Source organism: Netta rufina, assembly GCF_964035555.1.
Source record: "Netta rufina genome assembly, chromosome: 1".
NCBI classification, from domain to species: domain Eukaryota; kingdom Metazoa; phylum Chordata; class Aves; order Anseriformes; family Anatidae; genus Netta; species Netta rufina.
The window spans coordinates 133,320,206-133,336,959 of record NC_140123.1 but is presented as its reverse complement, the minus strand read 5'-3'; the positions used below and the strand labels follow the sequence as shown (position 1 = coordinate 133,336,959).

The window sequence follows — 16,754 nt, the reverse complement described above, 5'->3', positions numbered from 1 at the left end:
GTGATGAAAAATACTAGAGAATTCACAAGATCCCCTGATTGGCTCCAAGAAAAAACTTTGGCTTTATATACATCAATGATAGCTTTTCCACTTAGTGACCTGCTCCTTTAATTTCACTTAAAAAGTGAGGAGCCCTTAAGTGACAATGCATCATGGTTGGCAGCCAGGCCAGAAATCTGGAGAGTATAAAGGTAAGCTCTGCACTTTTTTTTTGTTTTCTCTTTAGCTTCCTTTATTTTATTTTCTTTAATTTTCTTTAGCTTTCCTCTTCTCTCCAACAAGTGTCATTATTGCCCCTTTTACTAAGAAATTTTCTGTAACATTTCAATCTGCCCAGGTTTTGTGATAAACAGGGATTATCAGAGGGATTAAATCAGCTTTAATACCCAATTCACATAATTTCTTTTGAAAACCTAATTTTCAGCAATTTACTCTAGGTCCAACCCCATAAAATGGCAGTTCTCATACTTCACAGACATCAGTTTATGTCAGTTGGTTTAAACAGACAATTTCTATATGCTTTATACCCAGATGGGAAGTCGGGCAACAACAGAAGACTCACATTCACCTTCCACAGTGGCAAATTTAATAAACTTTGCTAGCCCCAGTGTAGGCTCGGGCATCTAGAAAATGGAGTAGAAAATCCTGCCCTAGGATTTAGGTCTGGAATTTGGGCTGCCATTTGTCTCTCGCTAGGCTAAGCCAACATTTCTAAAGCAAATGAATGTTCAGCTTTGTTGGTATCTGTAATTTCAATCTGAGTTGTTCTTAATCCTAATAGAGATGTGAAGAGGTTGTATATATATAATTTTATATAAATGTTTTTAGTTATTTTTTGTTTTTAAACAAGTTTTTTTTTTTTTACATGGAGGAAATCAGGTTGATAATTTTGTACATGAGGCTTGTGTGTGTGGTGAGGATAAATGAAAAGGAGGACAAGTACAAAAAAATCAGAGTTCTCAAAAGTTAAATCACTGCTTTTGATTGGCATTAAGACATGATATAAAATGATTTTTATGGTATAAAAATCATAAGCAGGATAAATTGAGTACTAATGTGGAAGAAAATCAGGCTAATATATTTGGTGTCAAAAGTGAAAACTAGCACAGAGTTCATGGGTGGGAGAATTCAGGATCAGAGATCATAATGCATCTGTAGGGAGGAGAAACTAACCTGCTGGCTGGCCAGAAGCCAAGTATCTATGCTATCAGTTTACAGTCCTCCCTGTTGTAGAAGAGTTTGCAGAAATATTTATCACTATATGAATTAGAATAGGATACTAGAGTATGTGCAGCATCCTACTGAATCATAGAATCATGCGTACCTATAGTAGTTTATGTGTATGTGTGTATGGATACTTATTATTAGCACTGAGGTTCATAGATTCAAAGTACTGTCTTAAGATCAAGATTTTTTTGTCTGCCATGTGCCCAGCATTACTCTTAATGAATAATTATTTTTGATGGAAGCACATTTAGATGAAAACAGTGAAGACTTCTGAGCTTCCAGAGGCTCATTTTCCTCCAAATCAGAAACCTTCTTCCCCATTCCTCCTACAAACTATGTGGATTGTAAGACATTTAGTAGGTCTTTTCCTGTCTCTCCAGTGCTTCGTGGATCTTGCTGGCAAACAAGGCAAGTCTAGTACATGGCCACAGGTCTGAGCAGAACTAGGTAAGGCCATGGGGAATGTTCTTCTCAGCCTTTACCTCCTAGTTACCTGGTTGACTTGGTGAAGAGCTGTGAGGGAACATGCTGCTTTCCTGAATTTTTCAGCATAGTCCTGCCTCAACCCAGCATCCATCCTGTATTCAGAGGCACAGTGGAAATGGTGTCTTTTTGTCTAGAGAGCAGCTAAGAGGAGATAGATTGAGGCTTAGAAAGTCCTGGTGTTGGTGTTTATCCCTACACAGTTATTCCTTTTCCTTTCATGGAACGAGGTTGCTGTAATAGCTTTTTTTTTTTTTTTCAAGCAGAATTAGAAATACAGAAATAAAGTACAGAGAACCAGGATGTCTTCTGTCAGAATAAATATTTAATGAGAACAAGGGTTGTGCTTATTCAGAGTCACAAGGACTGATACTGAAGTACCCTATGTATCTTAATTTTAATACATAAAATATATGCTTGGACTTAAAAATGCAGAGTGAACAGCCTCAAAGGCAAGTGTGTATTAAGTCTGTGACAGCTGTCTCTGGGTGATGATAATGTAAAAGTTTATTTTTTTCAAGCAATTTTAATTTACTCACCAATCAGTCAGGAAACAGAAGTCTTAAAGTACTTATTTTCCAAAGCAATTTTTAGAGAGGTGTGTTCTTTCATATTTCATCCAGACTGTGTTCACTCTAACCAGCCTCTACAGTATGTGAATCTTTTTTTTCTTACTCCTAGCACAGATTTAAAAAAAATAATAATATGAATAATGATACAACAATTTTCTTTTTGTTGGAAGAACATACAGGAATTTGTGCTTTGTTCATGTATCTTTGTTCATGTGTACAGTCATAATATCTAACATGAATTACTTAATGAATTTACAAATTACTTGCAACTTGCAAATTATTTTCAACATAAATGGGACCAAAAGGCATGATTTCTAAATTTGCAGCTAGTTTTTCCAAGGTCATGAAGCAGATAGGTTTGGGTTATTTGGTCCTTTAGGTAACAAGAGAATAAATCCTGGTTTAGTTTTCCTTACTACTCAAAATTGTTAAAGAATTGGTAAGTCTGTCACAGTATCCAGGATTTCCCACATCCACATGACTTGTCTTTTTAAACCATGGGGTCCCTTGACTGTTAGATCAACTTGATCTTGTCTCATTCTGTTTCTCCATCTCACCAAAAGTCCATGCTTTTCTCTTTTTAAGGCCCTGGTGAATATCTCTGAATTCTGTTAGTCTGTTTAGAGTGTTTCCGGCTTTCCAGTCGTACCTGCCTGAAGGTGAAATCAGTTGAAATAGTTTCCCTGTTCAAACTTACGTTTGGAATACCTTTTAACTTTCCAATGTGCAGTCATTAAGGCTATATTATTTATTGGTTGCTTTTTAAGTGTCTTCAGACTGGAGAAAGGTACATAATTAGGGCTTCTAAAGCTTATGACTAACTCACTACACATTGATGTGGTCAGTGGTTTATCCAATCCATAAAATGGAAGTATAAATAGACTCAAATAAGTACGTAACAGTAGAACTGCCTACAGTTTAGAATAGAGGACACTGTGGCTGTTTCCCGGTATGGTCACTATAATGCAACTTGGTCACTATAATGAACTTGGATGACCTCTGTCAGCTTCATTTTTTTTTAATTTCTAAAAGTGAGATAGTAGTATTTGCATAACTAACATTCATAGGGTAAGACTCAGTATATATAAAATGCTTTCCAGTTCAGGAAAAATACTTTTCCAAGTCAGGTAAAAGGACCGGGAATCAAAAACATAGTTATATTTAAGTTACTACCAAAGATAAACCTCAGATATTCTATGTGAAAGGAGATATTCACGTGTTAAAAGAACAAAACAAAGGGAGCAGACATACTACATGAAAACAGTAGCTATACACTGAGTTCAGAGCAGACTTGTAAGGACAAAAGTTATCATTATTTGTATGTCTAGGTCTCCCTTCATATGCTTCTGTTTAGATAAGAACTGTAATGCAATCTGTTCTCTTTCATTGTTTGGTTTATGCAGGCACAGGCTTGCTACAGGAAGTGGTTTATCTAGTGAGTCAGGGAGCTGATCCAGATGAGATTGGACTAATGAATATAGATGAACAACTTCCAGTCCTAGAGTATCCTCAGCCTGGTCTGGACATCATCAAGGTACAATGTATTGCAAAGAAAGTCTTTCAGCATTTGGATATCTTTTTTTTGTAGAATCCATATTTATCACTTCATCTCATCCTGTGTCCTTGTCCTTTTCATCACTGGACTTGCTCAGTTTGTTGAAATGATTCAGAATATTACTGGGTTATTTTGAAGTTGCTTTTATTAAGCTTGTTTATACTCTATGTAAAGTCTTAAAACGTGTTTCTCAACATCCTAAATATCTTGAGAATGGATTTCTTGAATAAGAGAGTTCTAAGCCTCCTTTCCTTGGAAGCTCCCCAAATAAGACTGATTTGCTTTGATCCTTTTCTTGAATTTGCAAAAGAACTATACAGAGATCTGTGGATCTATAGACCCTGTACTTTGGATTTGCATGTCTAGATCCTTAGAGACCTAGAGTCTGTGAATCTGTAGACTCTGTAATGTACCTAGAGGAGTTTGGAATATTCTGCCTGTAATGATTTCCATGTTATTAAGAATCACTCAGACTAGTGGCATGGCATGTGTGATTTTATTATTGCTGTAACTACTTTAAATACAGTCATACCTTGGAATGATTGGCCAAAATACTAGGCTCCATTCTAGAACTTCTACAGTGCTTAATGAATTGCGCTAGCTAAGGCTGGCATGGATAGATCTAAGCTAGTTCTGGTCACTGACAACTGCAGCATCAGTCTGCTTTTAAGCTGAGAGCATTTAGAGGTCAGAGGTTGCTTTTCTTTTTCACTGTGTGACCCTATTCCAGTGAAACCTCAGTGCTACTTCAGTGCAAATATGTGGTGGCAGTAGTGAGAGGTTTAGTTTGAGGCTACACTCAAACTAAACTCAAGTTGGTATATGCTACCAACTTGATCTAATACTAGTTTATGCAGCTTTCAACTCCTGACAGATTGTGTCATAAGACATTTTTTTCTGAAATTATGATAGAAAAATGCTTTCTGTTTTGAAAAGTGTTATTATACTCAAGATAAACCTCTCGATTGTCTAGGCCTATTTTTGAGGAAAAAATAAATTGCAGGGTTATAATTTATAAGTTAAGAAGTTAAGGATTTTCTGAAGCTCCTCATTTAGAGCTTTTTTTTTTTTTTTTTTTTTTTTTTTTTTTTTTTTCCCCACAGAATTTTAGTGGAAGTATTGGAGGAAACAAAGTTAGTGTTACAACAATAATGCTATCGTTACACTTTTCTTGAGAAGGTCCTACAAATGGAAGTAGTTTCAAAACAAAACAAAAACCACACACAACAATTTCTACAATTTCTGCATATACACATTATCCATCCTTTTGATTTAAAAAACAGATGCAATTCCCTGGCCTAATATCTAGTTGCAGACCCCTATTAATTTAATAAGTGACTTAGTGAATGTAACTCAGGACAGTAAAGGACATCAAGTGTGATGGCTCAGGACAGCTCAGGATGTACCAAAAACAAATACACAATAAGAAACGTTTCTTTGCTTTATTTTAGGAACTAACATCTCCTCGCCTCATAAAAAGCCACCTACCATATCGTTTTTTGCCTTCAGACCTCCATAATGGCAATTCAAAGGTAAAAATTAATTCATGTTTATTTAACTGAACTAGCAGCAGTTGTTTACATGCTTTCGGAAATGGGGGGGAGGGGGGGGAAACTTTCATTAAGATGATTTTCCCTCACTGTTGTAGGTAATATACATGGCTCGCAACCCCAAAGACCTGGTGGTGTCCTATTACCAGTTTCACCGCTCCCTAAGAACCATGAGCTACAGAGGAACATTTCAAGAGTTCTGCAGAAGGTTTATGAATGACAAGTGTAAGGAGCATGTGCACATGCTGTTACACATGTATTTTCATCTCTGCATTCCCTCTGCAAGTACAGAAATGAAGTGGATAAAGGTGCAGTTGTTTTGTTTATAGAGCAGGGAGGTTGCTACAGATACAGTACTGCATGGACTTAAATTTGTCTATGTGAACTGTGGCGATGCCTTCTTAATAATTGCCTTACAATTACTCACGCCATGGGCTCGATACCATTTTACTTCACTCAGGCAAATTCTGGTCTACTCTATTTTTTAAAATTCAGTTTGCAAGGCAGTGGGTACCCTGTGAAAAGTGGTGAATGTGCCTGGCACCGGTTGCTTTCAGTTCTCTATGCTTACCTACTTCTGAGTAGTCTTTCTGCTCCTCAAGAAACATTTGCTATGGTAATTTCTTTAGTATTCTTATTTAATTCTGGAACTTGAAATTTGTCGCTAGCAAGATATCTGTTATGCACAAATATTTCTAGTTTGCATGAGACTGAGCTCATAGAGTACATCTGTAGAAATATATCAGTAAGTTGAAGTGAGCCCCTGTAAGAAAGCAGCTGTAGGCTGCTACTGTCTGAATATATACCACTGAAATGAGAATACAGTAACCTGCATTACAGCAGCTCAGTAGATGGATACCAAGTAACTACTTTGAGCAAGGGCTATATTGCAACACACCCACCAACTGTTCCCATTCCAATTGCACTACCGTAAGTAGTTCTGTTGCACCAAATCAGTAAACTTAGGGGAGAGGGCAAGCCCTATATTCTCATGTAACTGGCTATCATTGGGCTTTTTGCTAGCGGATTGCTACATGTTGTAGCTAGTGAGATTAAAAAATAAATTATTAGCAATTTTTTTACTGCTTTATTTGTCTACAAAATCTTCTCTGTGATACCCTAATGTGATGCTAAGAAGCCACCCGACACCTTGTGATCTGCTCTGAGACCAGGATCTCTTCTAGATCCAAACTTCCTTAAAATTGGTGTATGGAGGGCTTGATGCTAAAGAATCAATATAATACTAAAGGGAATTAAAAAGTAAAAGCCTGCCAGTGGAGGTTAGTTAACAGGCTTTATAACCTTCGTCATTTTCTTTTGTGCAGGCAGGGTGAATGATCTCCTTCTGTTCTAATTCTGTTCTGTTCAGTTTTTTCTTCTACATTCCCCAGGAATGGGAATCTTGTCTGTAGCCTGTGAGCATGAACTACTAGACTGGAAACATATGAAAGATATATTAAAAGACCTAATATAGAAGGGAAGTTCTGTATTCTTTTTCATATGAAACTGACTTCTGTGCATTGAAAACTTTTCATATACTGAAATGATATTGTTCTTTTTCAAAGGGAAAAGGTGGCTTCAAAATACAAAGCTAAAATGTTAAATGTTTTCTAGTGCTGTTTACTATAAACATGACTAAAAATACTGAGAAAATGTGTAAAACTGCTCACCATATTTGCTTGGCTCCTGCCTTGATTATATGACATACTTTTCGGGAATTTATCACTGGTAAGAAAGTAATATCCAGAATGCATTTCTCCTCCAGTTTTCATTTTGGTAATATTAGCAGTAAAAGATACTCTTTGGGTAATAAATGCTAGTGTCTGTAACTCTGCTACACACATGTAGACGGACTGAAATCAGCACAAATATGGACTTTATCAGAGAACTGGAAAATAAAGAAAGAAAGTTTGGGGTTGTGTGTGTGTGTGTGTGTTAGAATTTCTAGTAACCACTGCTGGAGCAGAACTAGGAACGTAGGCCTTCCCAGTGTAGCACCTTGGCTACTTGGAATACTTCCTGAGACCATGTTCTGGCGTAACTGTGTCAGTTGCATGGAAGTACTAAGAAAGTTATAACAGAAGAGAATAGGCCTTAAATTTTAGAGGGTACAAAAGATGTAATGATAAATAGAATACTCTGTCAGTATATCTTCAGTTTTCTGAGAATGACAGTGGAGAAAACATATAGGTCTCTTTCCTCAATACTTATCTAATTAAGAAAAGATGATAGCTGTTAGCAGGTTTTTTGTCCATCATAAAAGATGCTCTATGGAACTTTCCACTAGTGAATATCTAGCTTCAAAATGATGGAAGCTGCAGTGTGATAATGCTAATTGCAGAAATTAACACAGGTTAAAGCCACTGAAAATTTGCCTTCTGCAAAACTATCTATATAATTTATGTTTATGTTGGCTCCACTTCTGTGCAGTAGTCAGGCATTACTAATACTGAGCTCTAGAGTGGTTCATAGTGAAATATAGTTACATTTTCAGTTGAACATTTTTTCTTTGACAGGTTAGCTCTTTTGAGTATTCCAAACTGATAGGAACACTCTTTTTCAATTAAATTCATTGATGTGCATGGCGGTGGATCAAAACTAGGTGGTTCTCTTGTGAGCTATGAACCTCTCCAATTATTTTATTTCTTTCCTTTTTTTGAAGAGGAATTAATAACTTTTTTTTTTTTATATGCCTATCATAATATCTTCTGTACCTGTAGTAGGATATGGTTCTTGGTTTGAACATGTCCAAGAGTTTTGGGAACATCACATGGATGCCAACGTGCTTTTCCTCAAGTATGAAGATATGCACAAGGTAGGTTACATGTAGCAAAGAGGTATTTTAATTGGTTTTAGCATTGCAGCATTTAAAACATATGAAGGGAAAAAAATGGTTCATGTTTCCATAGTTGGGCTTCCTAATGTCTGATAGCATTTTTAAAGTGCTGGCATTCAATTCATTTCATGGACTGTCAGCACTTTTGTAAAAGCAGTAATTTACTCAGGAATACACCTGCATGTGTAGGTGCTCCATTGCTCACACAGAAGGCAGAGAGGTGTAACTGCTCAATGCTTGCTACCCTCAACATTTGGTGTTCACTTAAAATGTCTTACAGTGTGTGTTGTATCAATGAGAACAGAGGTATCACTCTCTCATCAGGGGGTTTATCCTATGTATTCAGCATTTATTCTGATTATTGGGTTGTTCTTACTATCATATAGTGAGCTATCTGAATAACGATTGGGGATGATCATGTAGCATAAGGTGAACATAATTCTAACGTCCTTACAGTGTGTTGGATAACAAATCCACTGTATTTTAAATCAGAAATGTAATGGAAATACTACATAGAACATCAATTTCCATTTCCTATTGCAATAATATATTTTTGAGAATTAGTGAAAATATTTCAAAATGCACATCTATATAATTTCAGCTTGTATTTTTTCTTAAACCTTCTCATGGAGTTGGATGCTAAAAGTTGTAATATAATCAGAATAATGTTAATAATTCAGTAATGATGATTTCAAACCCATTATTTTGAATAACAGTATATTCCTAACCCCTCATTGAGGGATGCTGCTGAAAGCTGGTAGCATCACAGCATCACTCTGTTTCCTATCTCTTCTCCCCTATTTACTTGGAATATGTGGGTTTACTTTCAGCAAATAGGAAGATGGGAAAATTTTTATGGTAACGTTTCTGCAACTTTTTCATTGATATTTTTTGCACTCATCAGGATGTAATTCACTTTGAAGTATTTACACTCTGACAAAAAAATCATTTAAAATACTGTAAAATAAACTCATCTTTAAATGCTCTCTTACAGGACCTAGCAACAATGGTTGAACAACTCGTGAGGTTCTTGGGAGTTTCTTATGACAAAGCACAGCTGGAATCCATGGTGGAACACTGCCATCAACTCATCGATCAGTGCTGTAATGCAGAAGCCCTTCCTGTTGGCAGGGGTATGTTTAAAACCCACAGTAAAACTTAAGAGTGGAAGTTGAAAGAAGCATCTGACAGCTTAGTAACATCCAAGATATGCTAAGATGTTTGCAAAATATTGCTCTATAAATGATGTGAGGAAACTGGTACAATATTGAGGTTTGTTTCGGAATAAAGTCAGGTGGAAGTGATTTAAAAGAATGGAAACATTCAAGATCAACAGTGCATATTGAGCATCATCCAAACTGCTCTGTTGGAGAAGACAAGATGTCTTTGGCTTACTTCAGCTGATTGAGCTGTTGATGCTGGGAAGATTGCTTGGCTCCTTCTGACATTTGGCACTCCAAAGCCCATACAATTCCATTTGTCCTGGCCTAAACCCTTGTGTTTTGTTTTATCAGATTTTCTAGAATAGCAAATCATTCTAGTTTCAAGGCATCAAATGACAAGAACTTCTAGTTTTCCTTATGTCCTTTTTTCATTGTCTGTCTCAGCTGTTTAAAATGTGTGTAGCTTATAGACGTTTATTCTTTTGAGGTCTTTCTCTAGGAACCTGAAGTGTCCTTTGATCTGTTTATACATCTGTATTTCAACAATGCCAAGAGATCAAGTCCTTTCTCAGTCTTCTTTCTTATAAGCATAGGAAAGTGGACTCAGGAAGTCTCCCTCTACATATTTTCTGTGGGCTGCTTTACAACACTTAAAGACAAGAGCATAAAGAATGAGACGGATTTCCTATGTCATTGTCACAAGTGCCTTGTTCAGGATAAAAATCACTTTATGCACTAATTTAATTAATTTTTAAGTTTAACTTTGTTTCCCTCTCCCTTTTTTGTCTATCTGTGGCCACATTAGCACATTTTGCTACAGCATCAAACATGAAGCTCATGCTTATCGTGACCACACAGTCTTTTCAGAGGAACTGATTAAAAGGTTATTGTCCCTTATTCAGGGAGCATGACCTGAATGCTTTGTTCTTAAGTTTCTGTGTAGGAGTCCCTTCCATATTACTTCTCTCAGCCAATCTTCTTGTTATGTGCAAATTTTATTAGCTGTAATTTTTATAATTCTCAAATCTCTCATAATCGCTATCAAATCTCTATCAAATATCATTTGACTGCTAATTTTGAGTAAGCCAATTGTTTACTCATTTATCATGCATTTTACTGACTGTGGGGGGGCAGTGTTAACCTTGGCTGGCTGCCAGATACCTGCCAAGCTGCTCTCTCACTCCCCTTTCTCAGCGATACAGGAGGAGAAAAAAGGATGAAAAAACTGAGTCAAGATAAAGTTGGGGAGTTTGCTCACCAGTTACCATCATGGGCAAAACAGACTTGGCCTGGAGAAGATACAGTCCTTCACAAATTGGTCCAACATGGTTCCTTCCAGCGGGCTGCAGTTCTTCAAGAACTGCTCAAGCATGGGTCCTATCCATTGGGTACAGTCCTTTAGGAAGAGCCTGGGTGCCAGTGGGCTGCAGCGTGGATTTCTGTTCCGACATGGTCCTCCCGTGGCTGTGGGGGAACAACCTGTTTCACCACAGTATTCTACATGGCCTGCAAGGGAATCTCTGCTCTGGCATGTGGAGCATCTCCACCCCCTTCTTTTTCACTGACTTTGTTGTGTGCAGGGTTGGTTCTCTCGCATTTTTTTTCTAACTTTTTTTCACAGCTGCTTCATAGCAGTTTTTTGTCCCTTTTAATATATGTTATCACAAGAGGTACCACCAGCTAATGGTGCTCAGCTTTGGCCAACAGTGCTTTGGAGACAACTGGAACTGACTCTGTCCAACATGGGCAGCTCCTTATCTCTTCTCACAGAGGCCACCCTTGCAGTCCCCCTTCACCCTCCCCAAACCTTTCCACGTAAATCCAATACAATGTTATGTAATTGCATTAAAAAACACTAACATCACGTGCCTTACAGAAGTCCATTGTATCTTTGCGTTTACCTTTACTCAGTCAGACTGTAATCTTATGAACATGCAGTCAGGTTTGTTTGAGAGGATCTGTTTCCCATGGAAGCAGCTCTCTGCTATTCTATATGACCTTTATTGTCTTGGCAGGCCTTATGCCAGTTTTCATTTCCCTGCACAGACTGTGGTCAGGGTAACTGCCCCTCAGTAACTTACGTTGTTTGTATGTTGGCACAAACGTCTCAGAGTGTCACACTTTACAAAAGCTATTGCTCAGACTTCCTTGCTTTTATCTGTGACTTTGTAAAAATCTATCTAAAGTTTGCTGGCTTGAGGTAAAATTTTGGTAAAGACAAAGAAGTTTGTAGTTTTGCTGGAAAACGTAATCTCTGTAGTCTTTGGTAGTCTCCAGTGCATAGTGTGTTTTTCTGCTCTTAGATATCTTACTTTCAGCTCTCATCCTGCCCTCCTCCTGCTTGTTCAAACTGAAAAATCCAACATGTAATACAGGTTGTATCTTGTGTAAAAAACAGAGACCATCTAATTTGCCATAGAATTTTACAGCAGATAACCAAACTCATATTATCAGCTTACTTCTCTACTGTGAAGGCAAGATCAAAAAATGAGTCTGGTAAGACATCTTGAATGCCTCAGAGAAAGTGTTGGATGTAAGTTTAAGATCTTACAAACAACAGAGCCACGTTTTCTTCAGTTCAATTGTATGAAGTAACACAAAAACTTAGATTTGTATCTAACCTCTGTTACCTGGAGATCTGTGGAGCAGCAGCACAGCCAAAATCCCTCCTTTTTTCCCAGTGAAAGTCAGCAAGGCAGTTGTGAGAGAGAGGTGAAGCTGCAATATCAGAGAAAACAGAGAGAAGGGAACACAGCTGCTGTTGAGTCCTTCAACAGGCAGAAAGGTCAACAACTGCCCCTGCTGCCCAGGTCATCTCCATTCAGATAAACAGGGTGATGCCCACTTTTGCATGTACCATTCTGCATGGTGTTAGTATTCATTGTTCTGTAGTGGAGCCTGCAAGCCCCAGTCAAGGGTCAGAGCCTCTTACTGCTCTCTTCTAACAAACCTTTCAAAAAGATGTTTCTGTTTTGTAATAAAGAAGGGAGCTACAACAGCTGATTTAATATTTTGTCATTTGTTCACTGTGTGCTTTTTAGAAAATAAATCCTTATTTTGAATTTATTTTGTTCACTTGTGTCTGGCTTTTACAATATTTTGTTGCTTTAGAATGTAGCTTCATTGACAGTGCTTTGTTCTTCTGTTCATTTCTGTGACAGAATTGTGGCAGTTACATGACAGCTTATTGTAATTTGTTTCAAATATTTTTAATTTGTCATTAGTTACATTTACATTATTTTGCTTTATTTTAGTTCTTCATTTTTTTTCTTTTAGCACATTCATCTATACTCTGAAGATAACCCTGAGCTGCTGTGAAAGCAGAGCAATGATTAGATATATTATTTACATTTGACTCATATCACATCATAACTTACACAGTTGCATGATTCAAATCATAAACCAGGTGGGTGACTTTTTTTGACAACCTATAAATTCATGTGGTTAAAAAAATATATTTCAAATAATCCACTGCATATGTGTTTTGTAAAAGTTGTTATTTGTTCATATGTGCGGTTAGGGAGATTCAGAAAAAAAATATTTATCTTTCTGAAGTAGAGGAAGGAAATACTTCTTAACATTATTGAAAGATAAATACAGGCTTTTATGTTTTATACTGCACTTCATGCAATTAGAGTTACCAGAATAAAACTGACTATCAGATGTTTCTGATTGCAAGAAATTTCTTCATGTTTGATACAGGACAAACTTGGCAAAAACAAAATGATACATTTTTAGTCAGTTTCAGGTTCTTTAGACTCTTTTGATCCTAAAGCAAACTGCAACACTATCATACCTTCAGGAGTTATAGGAAAATCCTGATTTCATTAAATGGCCCTTGTCACACATACTGTATCATCATGTTAATGCGTAATTTATAGAAGTTTCAAACAGTTTTATCTTTGGATTCAATTATAGAGTTGCCGCATAAAAACAATGGTAATTAAATACGTACTCTTCATATGCATCAGATGCTTAATTAAGTTCCCTGCACGTAGTTTTGTTCTTGCTGTTATGATTAAACTCTGTGGTAGCATAGTCTTAGTTTTCCTTTCATTTATTCCAGCTGAACTAGCCTGGATTTTGTCTTTATTTACACCCAGTATAAATGAGAAGATAATTGTTTATCTCATTCTGGTTACTCCATGGGGCTTATTCATCAATAAGTAACCCAACAAGAATACAAGTTAAAATTTGTTGCAGAGTAACTGTTGATAAGGGGACTGTAGCCTTTGACTGGTGACTTCAGCAGTGTCATCAGGTTGTATCACTAGTTGGGTTCAGTAAAATAGAAGAATACTCCATACAAGGTAAAAGTGTTCAGTGTTCATACTGTATCCACCAAAAGATTTGTCTTCCTCGTGTATAAAATTAAACTTAAATGTCATAAGCTGGTTGCATGGCACACGTTCTTGTCAATATCTTGTCAATAGATACAATCTGGGCATTCACTGGTATTTTACAAATCGTTTCTTTCCATTCTAAGAAACATAAATTCATCTGTTGAACTTATCTTTAAACGTAAAATACTAGAAATCAGCTATGCTAAAATCTCAGTGATCAAAATTCAACAATCAGCTTAATGCTCTGTGTTTCATGTTTCTGAATTGTTTTCCAATGAGTATATGGTGAAGGCACGGTCATTTTGAAATGTATTGTTGTTATCTGACGGCATTATTAAGCATCCGTACTTTGAACTGACACCAGAAATTAACTTGTAAGTTAATATCCAAAACAAAATCTGTATTTATAGTTAATTAAAGCTGGAGCAGTATCTCATAAAAATCTGAATTTTTCTTTTATAATACTCTTCCAGTGCAGATGACAAGGCGATTGGGGAAGATAATGAATAGTATCAGGTCTCATTGGGGTTTCAGTGAAAGTTAAGATTGATCAGCTTCTTACAAATTATTCTTGGTGCCCTGTACAATTAGACTGTAAAAATTTGGTGTTCTCTCCACTGTCTGACTGTTCCCTCTCTGTGTTTCAGGTCGAGTTGGGCTATGGAAAGACATCTTCACTGTTTCTATGAATGAGAAATTTGATTTAGTCTATAAACAGAAGATGGGAAAATGTGACCTCACATTTGATTTTTATTTATAAAAATGCATGCTTATGATATCCAAATATAGAAGTGCTTTATGCATTCATTTATTACCTGCTGGACAAACTACTGTAGCTATTATGTGTAACCAGATTTAAAGAAAGAAAAACAATCAAAGTAAACATAGATCAAGTAAGCAATCTAAGAAAACCTTAAACAATTTAAGTGTAAACCAGATACGATTATCTTTGATCCTAAACAGCTGTTCATTTTCTGGTATTTTGATTATTTGTCCACATGCAAGAACTTCCTAGACAATACTAGAACATTCAGTTGTTAAGGAATTGTATTATATACGTATAAGGTATGTATCAAATGTGCAACTAGAATGTACACCTTTTCAGGCCCATCTTGCTTATTTAATGTTTTATAATGCTTTTCACTAGGACCTAAATAAATGTCCATGAACCAAATAAATTATTTCAGAGGGGAACAAGTAACAGGCCAAAACTGTATGCTAGAATGATCTCAGGGGTTAATCATCACATTTATTTTTATAACTGGTAAATCAAGTATAAATCAATCCCATTCCAAAATAAATTATCAAAGTGGGATTCACATTAAGTTCTGCACACCCTTATCTCTGTAATTTCTGAGTAGATTCTGTGTACTGGCACACTCTGCAAGACAGGCCTTGTTATGAAATATAGCTGTGATTGTCACTAATCCCCAAACCCATGCATGCTTTCATGGATGACTGCACACAGCAGTCTTCTTGATGGAAGAAGTTCAGCTCCATGCAGAAGGTCAGCAAACAAGCTTTCAGCCTGCAGCTCTAGCTTAGTCCCTCAAAATGGGGACCAAGACATCTGGTGCAAAGGTCTTTCTTCAGGAATTAGTCTCTAACTCATGTTGGTTTACTGTGCAGATCTGAATTTCACCTATTAGATACAATCAGAGAAGATAGGGTGCTGGATATCCTCCTGTTCCTTGAAAACTTAAGGACACTCAGCACTGTTCTCTGTGCTGCTGGACTCCCTCAGACCTAAGATAAAGTGGACATGTGTGGCAATGTTAGCAGGCAGAGGAAGTGGCAGCAATGAGGGAAGAGAGTTTAAAAATACACCACCAGGTGAGAGTATTGTACAAATATTCATGCAGAACGGTTTCAGTAATTGTTAGTCATGGCTAGTTGGTCTGGATTATGATCAGGATGCAAGTTGATTTTTTTTTTATTTTCTATGACAGGTACACAAACAGCCTGAAGCAGGCTCCTATCACTGTAAAACTCTCCAGAATTATTTCATTCTGTTAGGTAATTACATCAATGCCTTTTAGGTTCTCAGCTGCAGGAGGGCCATTTTTGCTAGTTAAATATTCAGTCTCACCAAAAGCCATGAGGAAAGACTAGCAGATTTTGGGTGTTTCAGTTCTGTTGGAAAACAAACTGTCAGTTTAACTGGCAAATGGTGTAGCATGATGCGGCTTGACAGCACTTTTCCTTGTATATTTGTGGGTGAAAATGCTTTCAGTGAAATTTTATTTCTATTTTTATATTTTTAGTAATGTATGAATATTAAGCAGTACACATTATACTTCTGTGCTTGCTTGCTTATTGAATAAAAGATGTGTTCCATGCATTATGGTTTGCTCATTTTGGAGACCTCCAATTCAAGCCTTGTAGTCTTCAGATACAGATCTGCTTCACTACTCACACCTCCTAATTTAGGACAGAACTGCAGCTAGATGGCATTAAATCAAACCACTATCTGACCCAGTGAGCTGTTTCTGACAGCAGCCTATAACAAATCACAGATTCACACAGAATCACAGAATTGTAGGGGTTGGAAAGGACCTCAAGAGATCATCGGGTCCAACCCCCCCTGCCAAAGCAGCTTCCTTAGAGCAGGCTGCCCAGGTAGGCGTCCAGACAGGCCTTGAATATCTCCAGAGAAGGAGACTCCACAAACACACTGGCCAGCCTGTTCCAGGCCTTTTCTCACCATGAAGAAGTTCTTTTGCATGTAGGTGCAGAACTTCCTGTGCTCCATTTTGTGGCCATTACCCCTTGTTCTGTCCCCACAAACCACTGAAAAGAAGTTGGCCAAATCCTTCTGTCTCCCACACCTCAGGTATTTATAAACATTGATAAGATCCCCTCTCAGTCTTCTTTTCTCCAGGGTGAACAGATCCAGGTCTCACTCTTTCGTCATAGGGAAGATGCTCCAGGCCCTGTATCAACTTTGTTGCCCTCCGCTGGACTCTTTCCAGGAGATCCCTGTCTTTTTTGTACCGGGGAGCCCAGAACTGGACCCAGTACTCCA

The 16,754-nt window shown here is 37.2% G+C and overlaps 1 protein-coding gene across 1 annotated transcript in view; it reads left to right on the top strand.

The window, feature by feature from the left end:
- Positions 1-15,956, top strand: part of SULT4A1 (sulfotransferase family 4A member 1) — a gene marked incomplete at its 5' end in the record, with an annotated part of 37,107 nt that extends 21,151 nt beyond the window's left edge. Inside the window, 6 exons of the mRNA XM_084298169.1 lie at positions 3,686-3,816; positions 5,289-5,369; positions 5,486-5,612; positions 8,108-8,202; positions 9,218-9,356; positions 14,377-15,956. Coding sequence (XP_084154295.1) covers positions 3,686-3,816; positions 5,289-5,369; positions 5,486-5,612; positions 8,108-8,202; positions 9,218-9,356; positions 14,377-14,489 — 686 coding nt within the window. The 3' untranslated portion in view covers positions 14,490-15,956. The remainder of the gene's footprint in view (positions 1-3,685; positions 3,817-5,288; positions 5,370-5,485; positions 5,613-8,107; positions 8,203-9,217; positions 9,357-14,376) is intronic.
- Between the last annotated feature and the right edge of the window lie 798 nt (positions 15,957-16,754).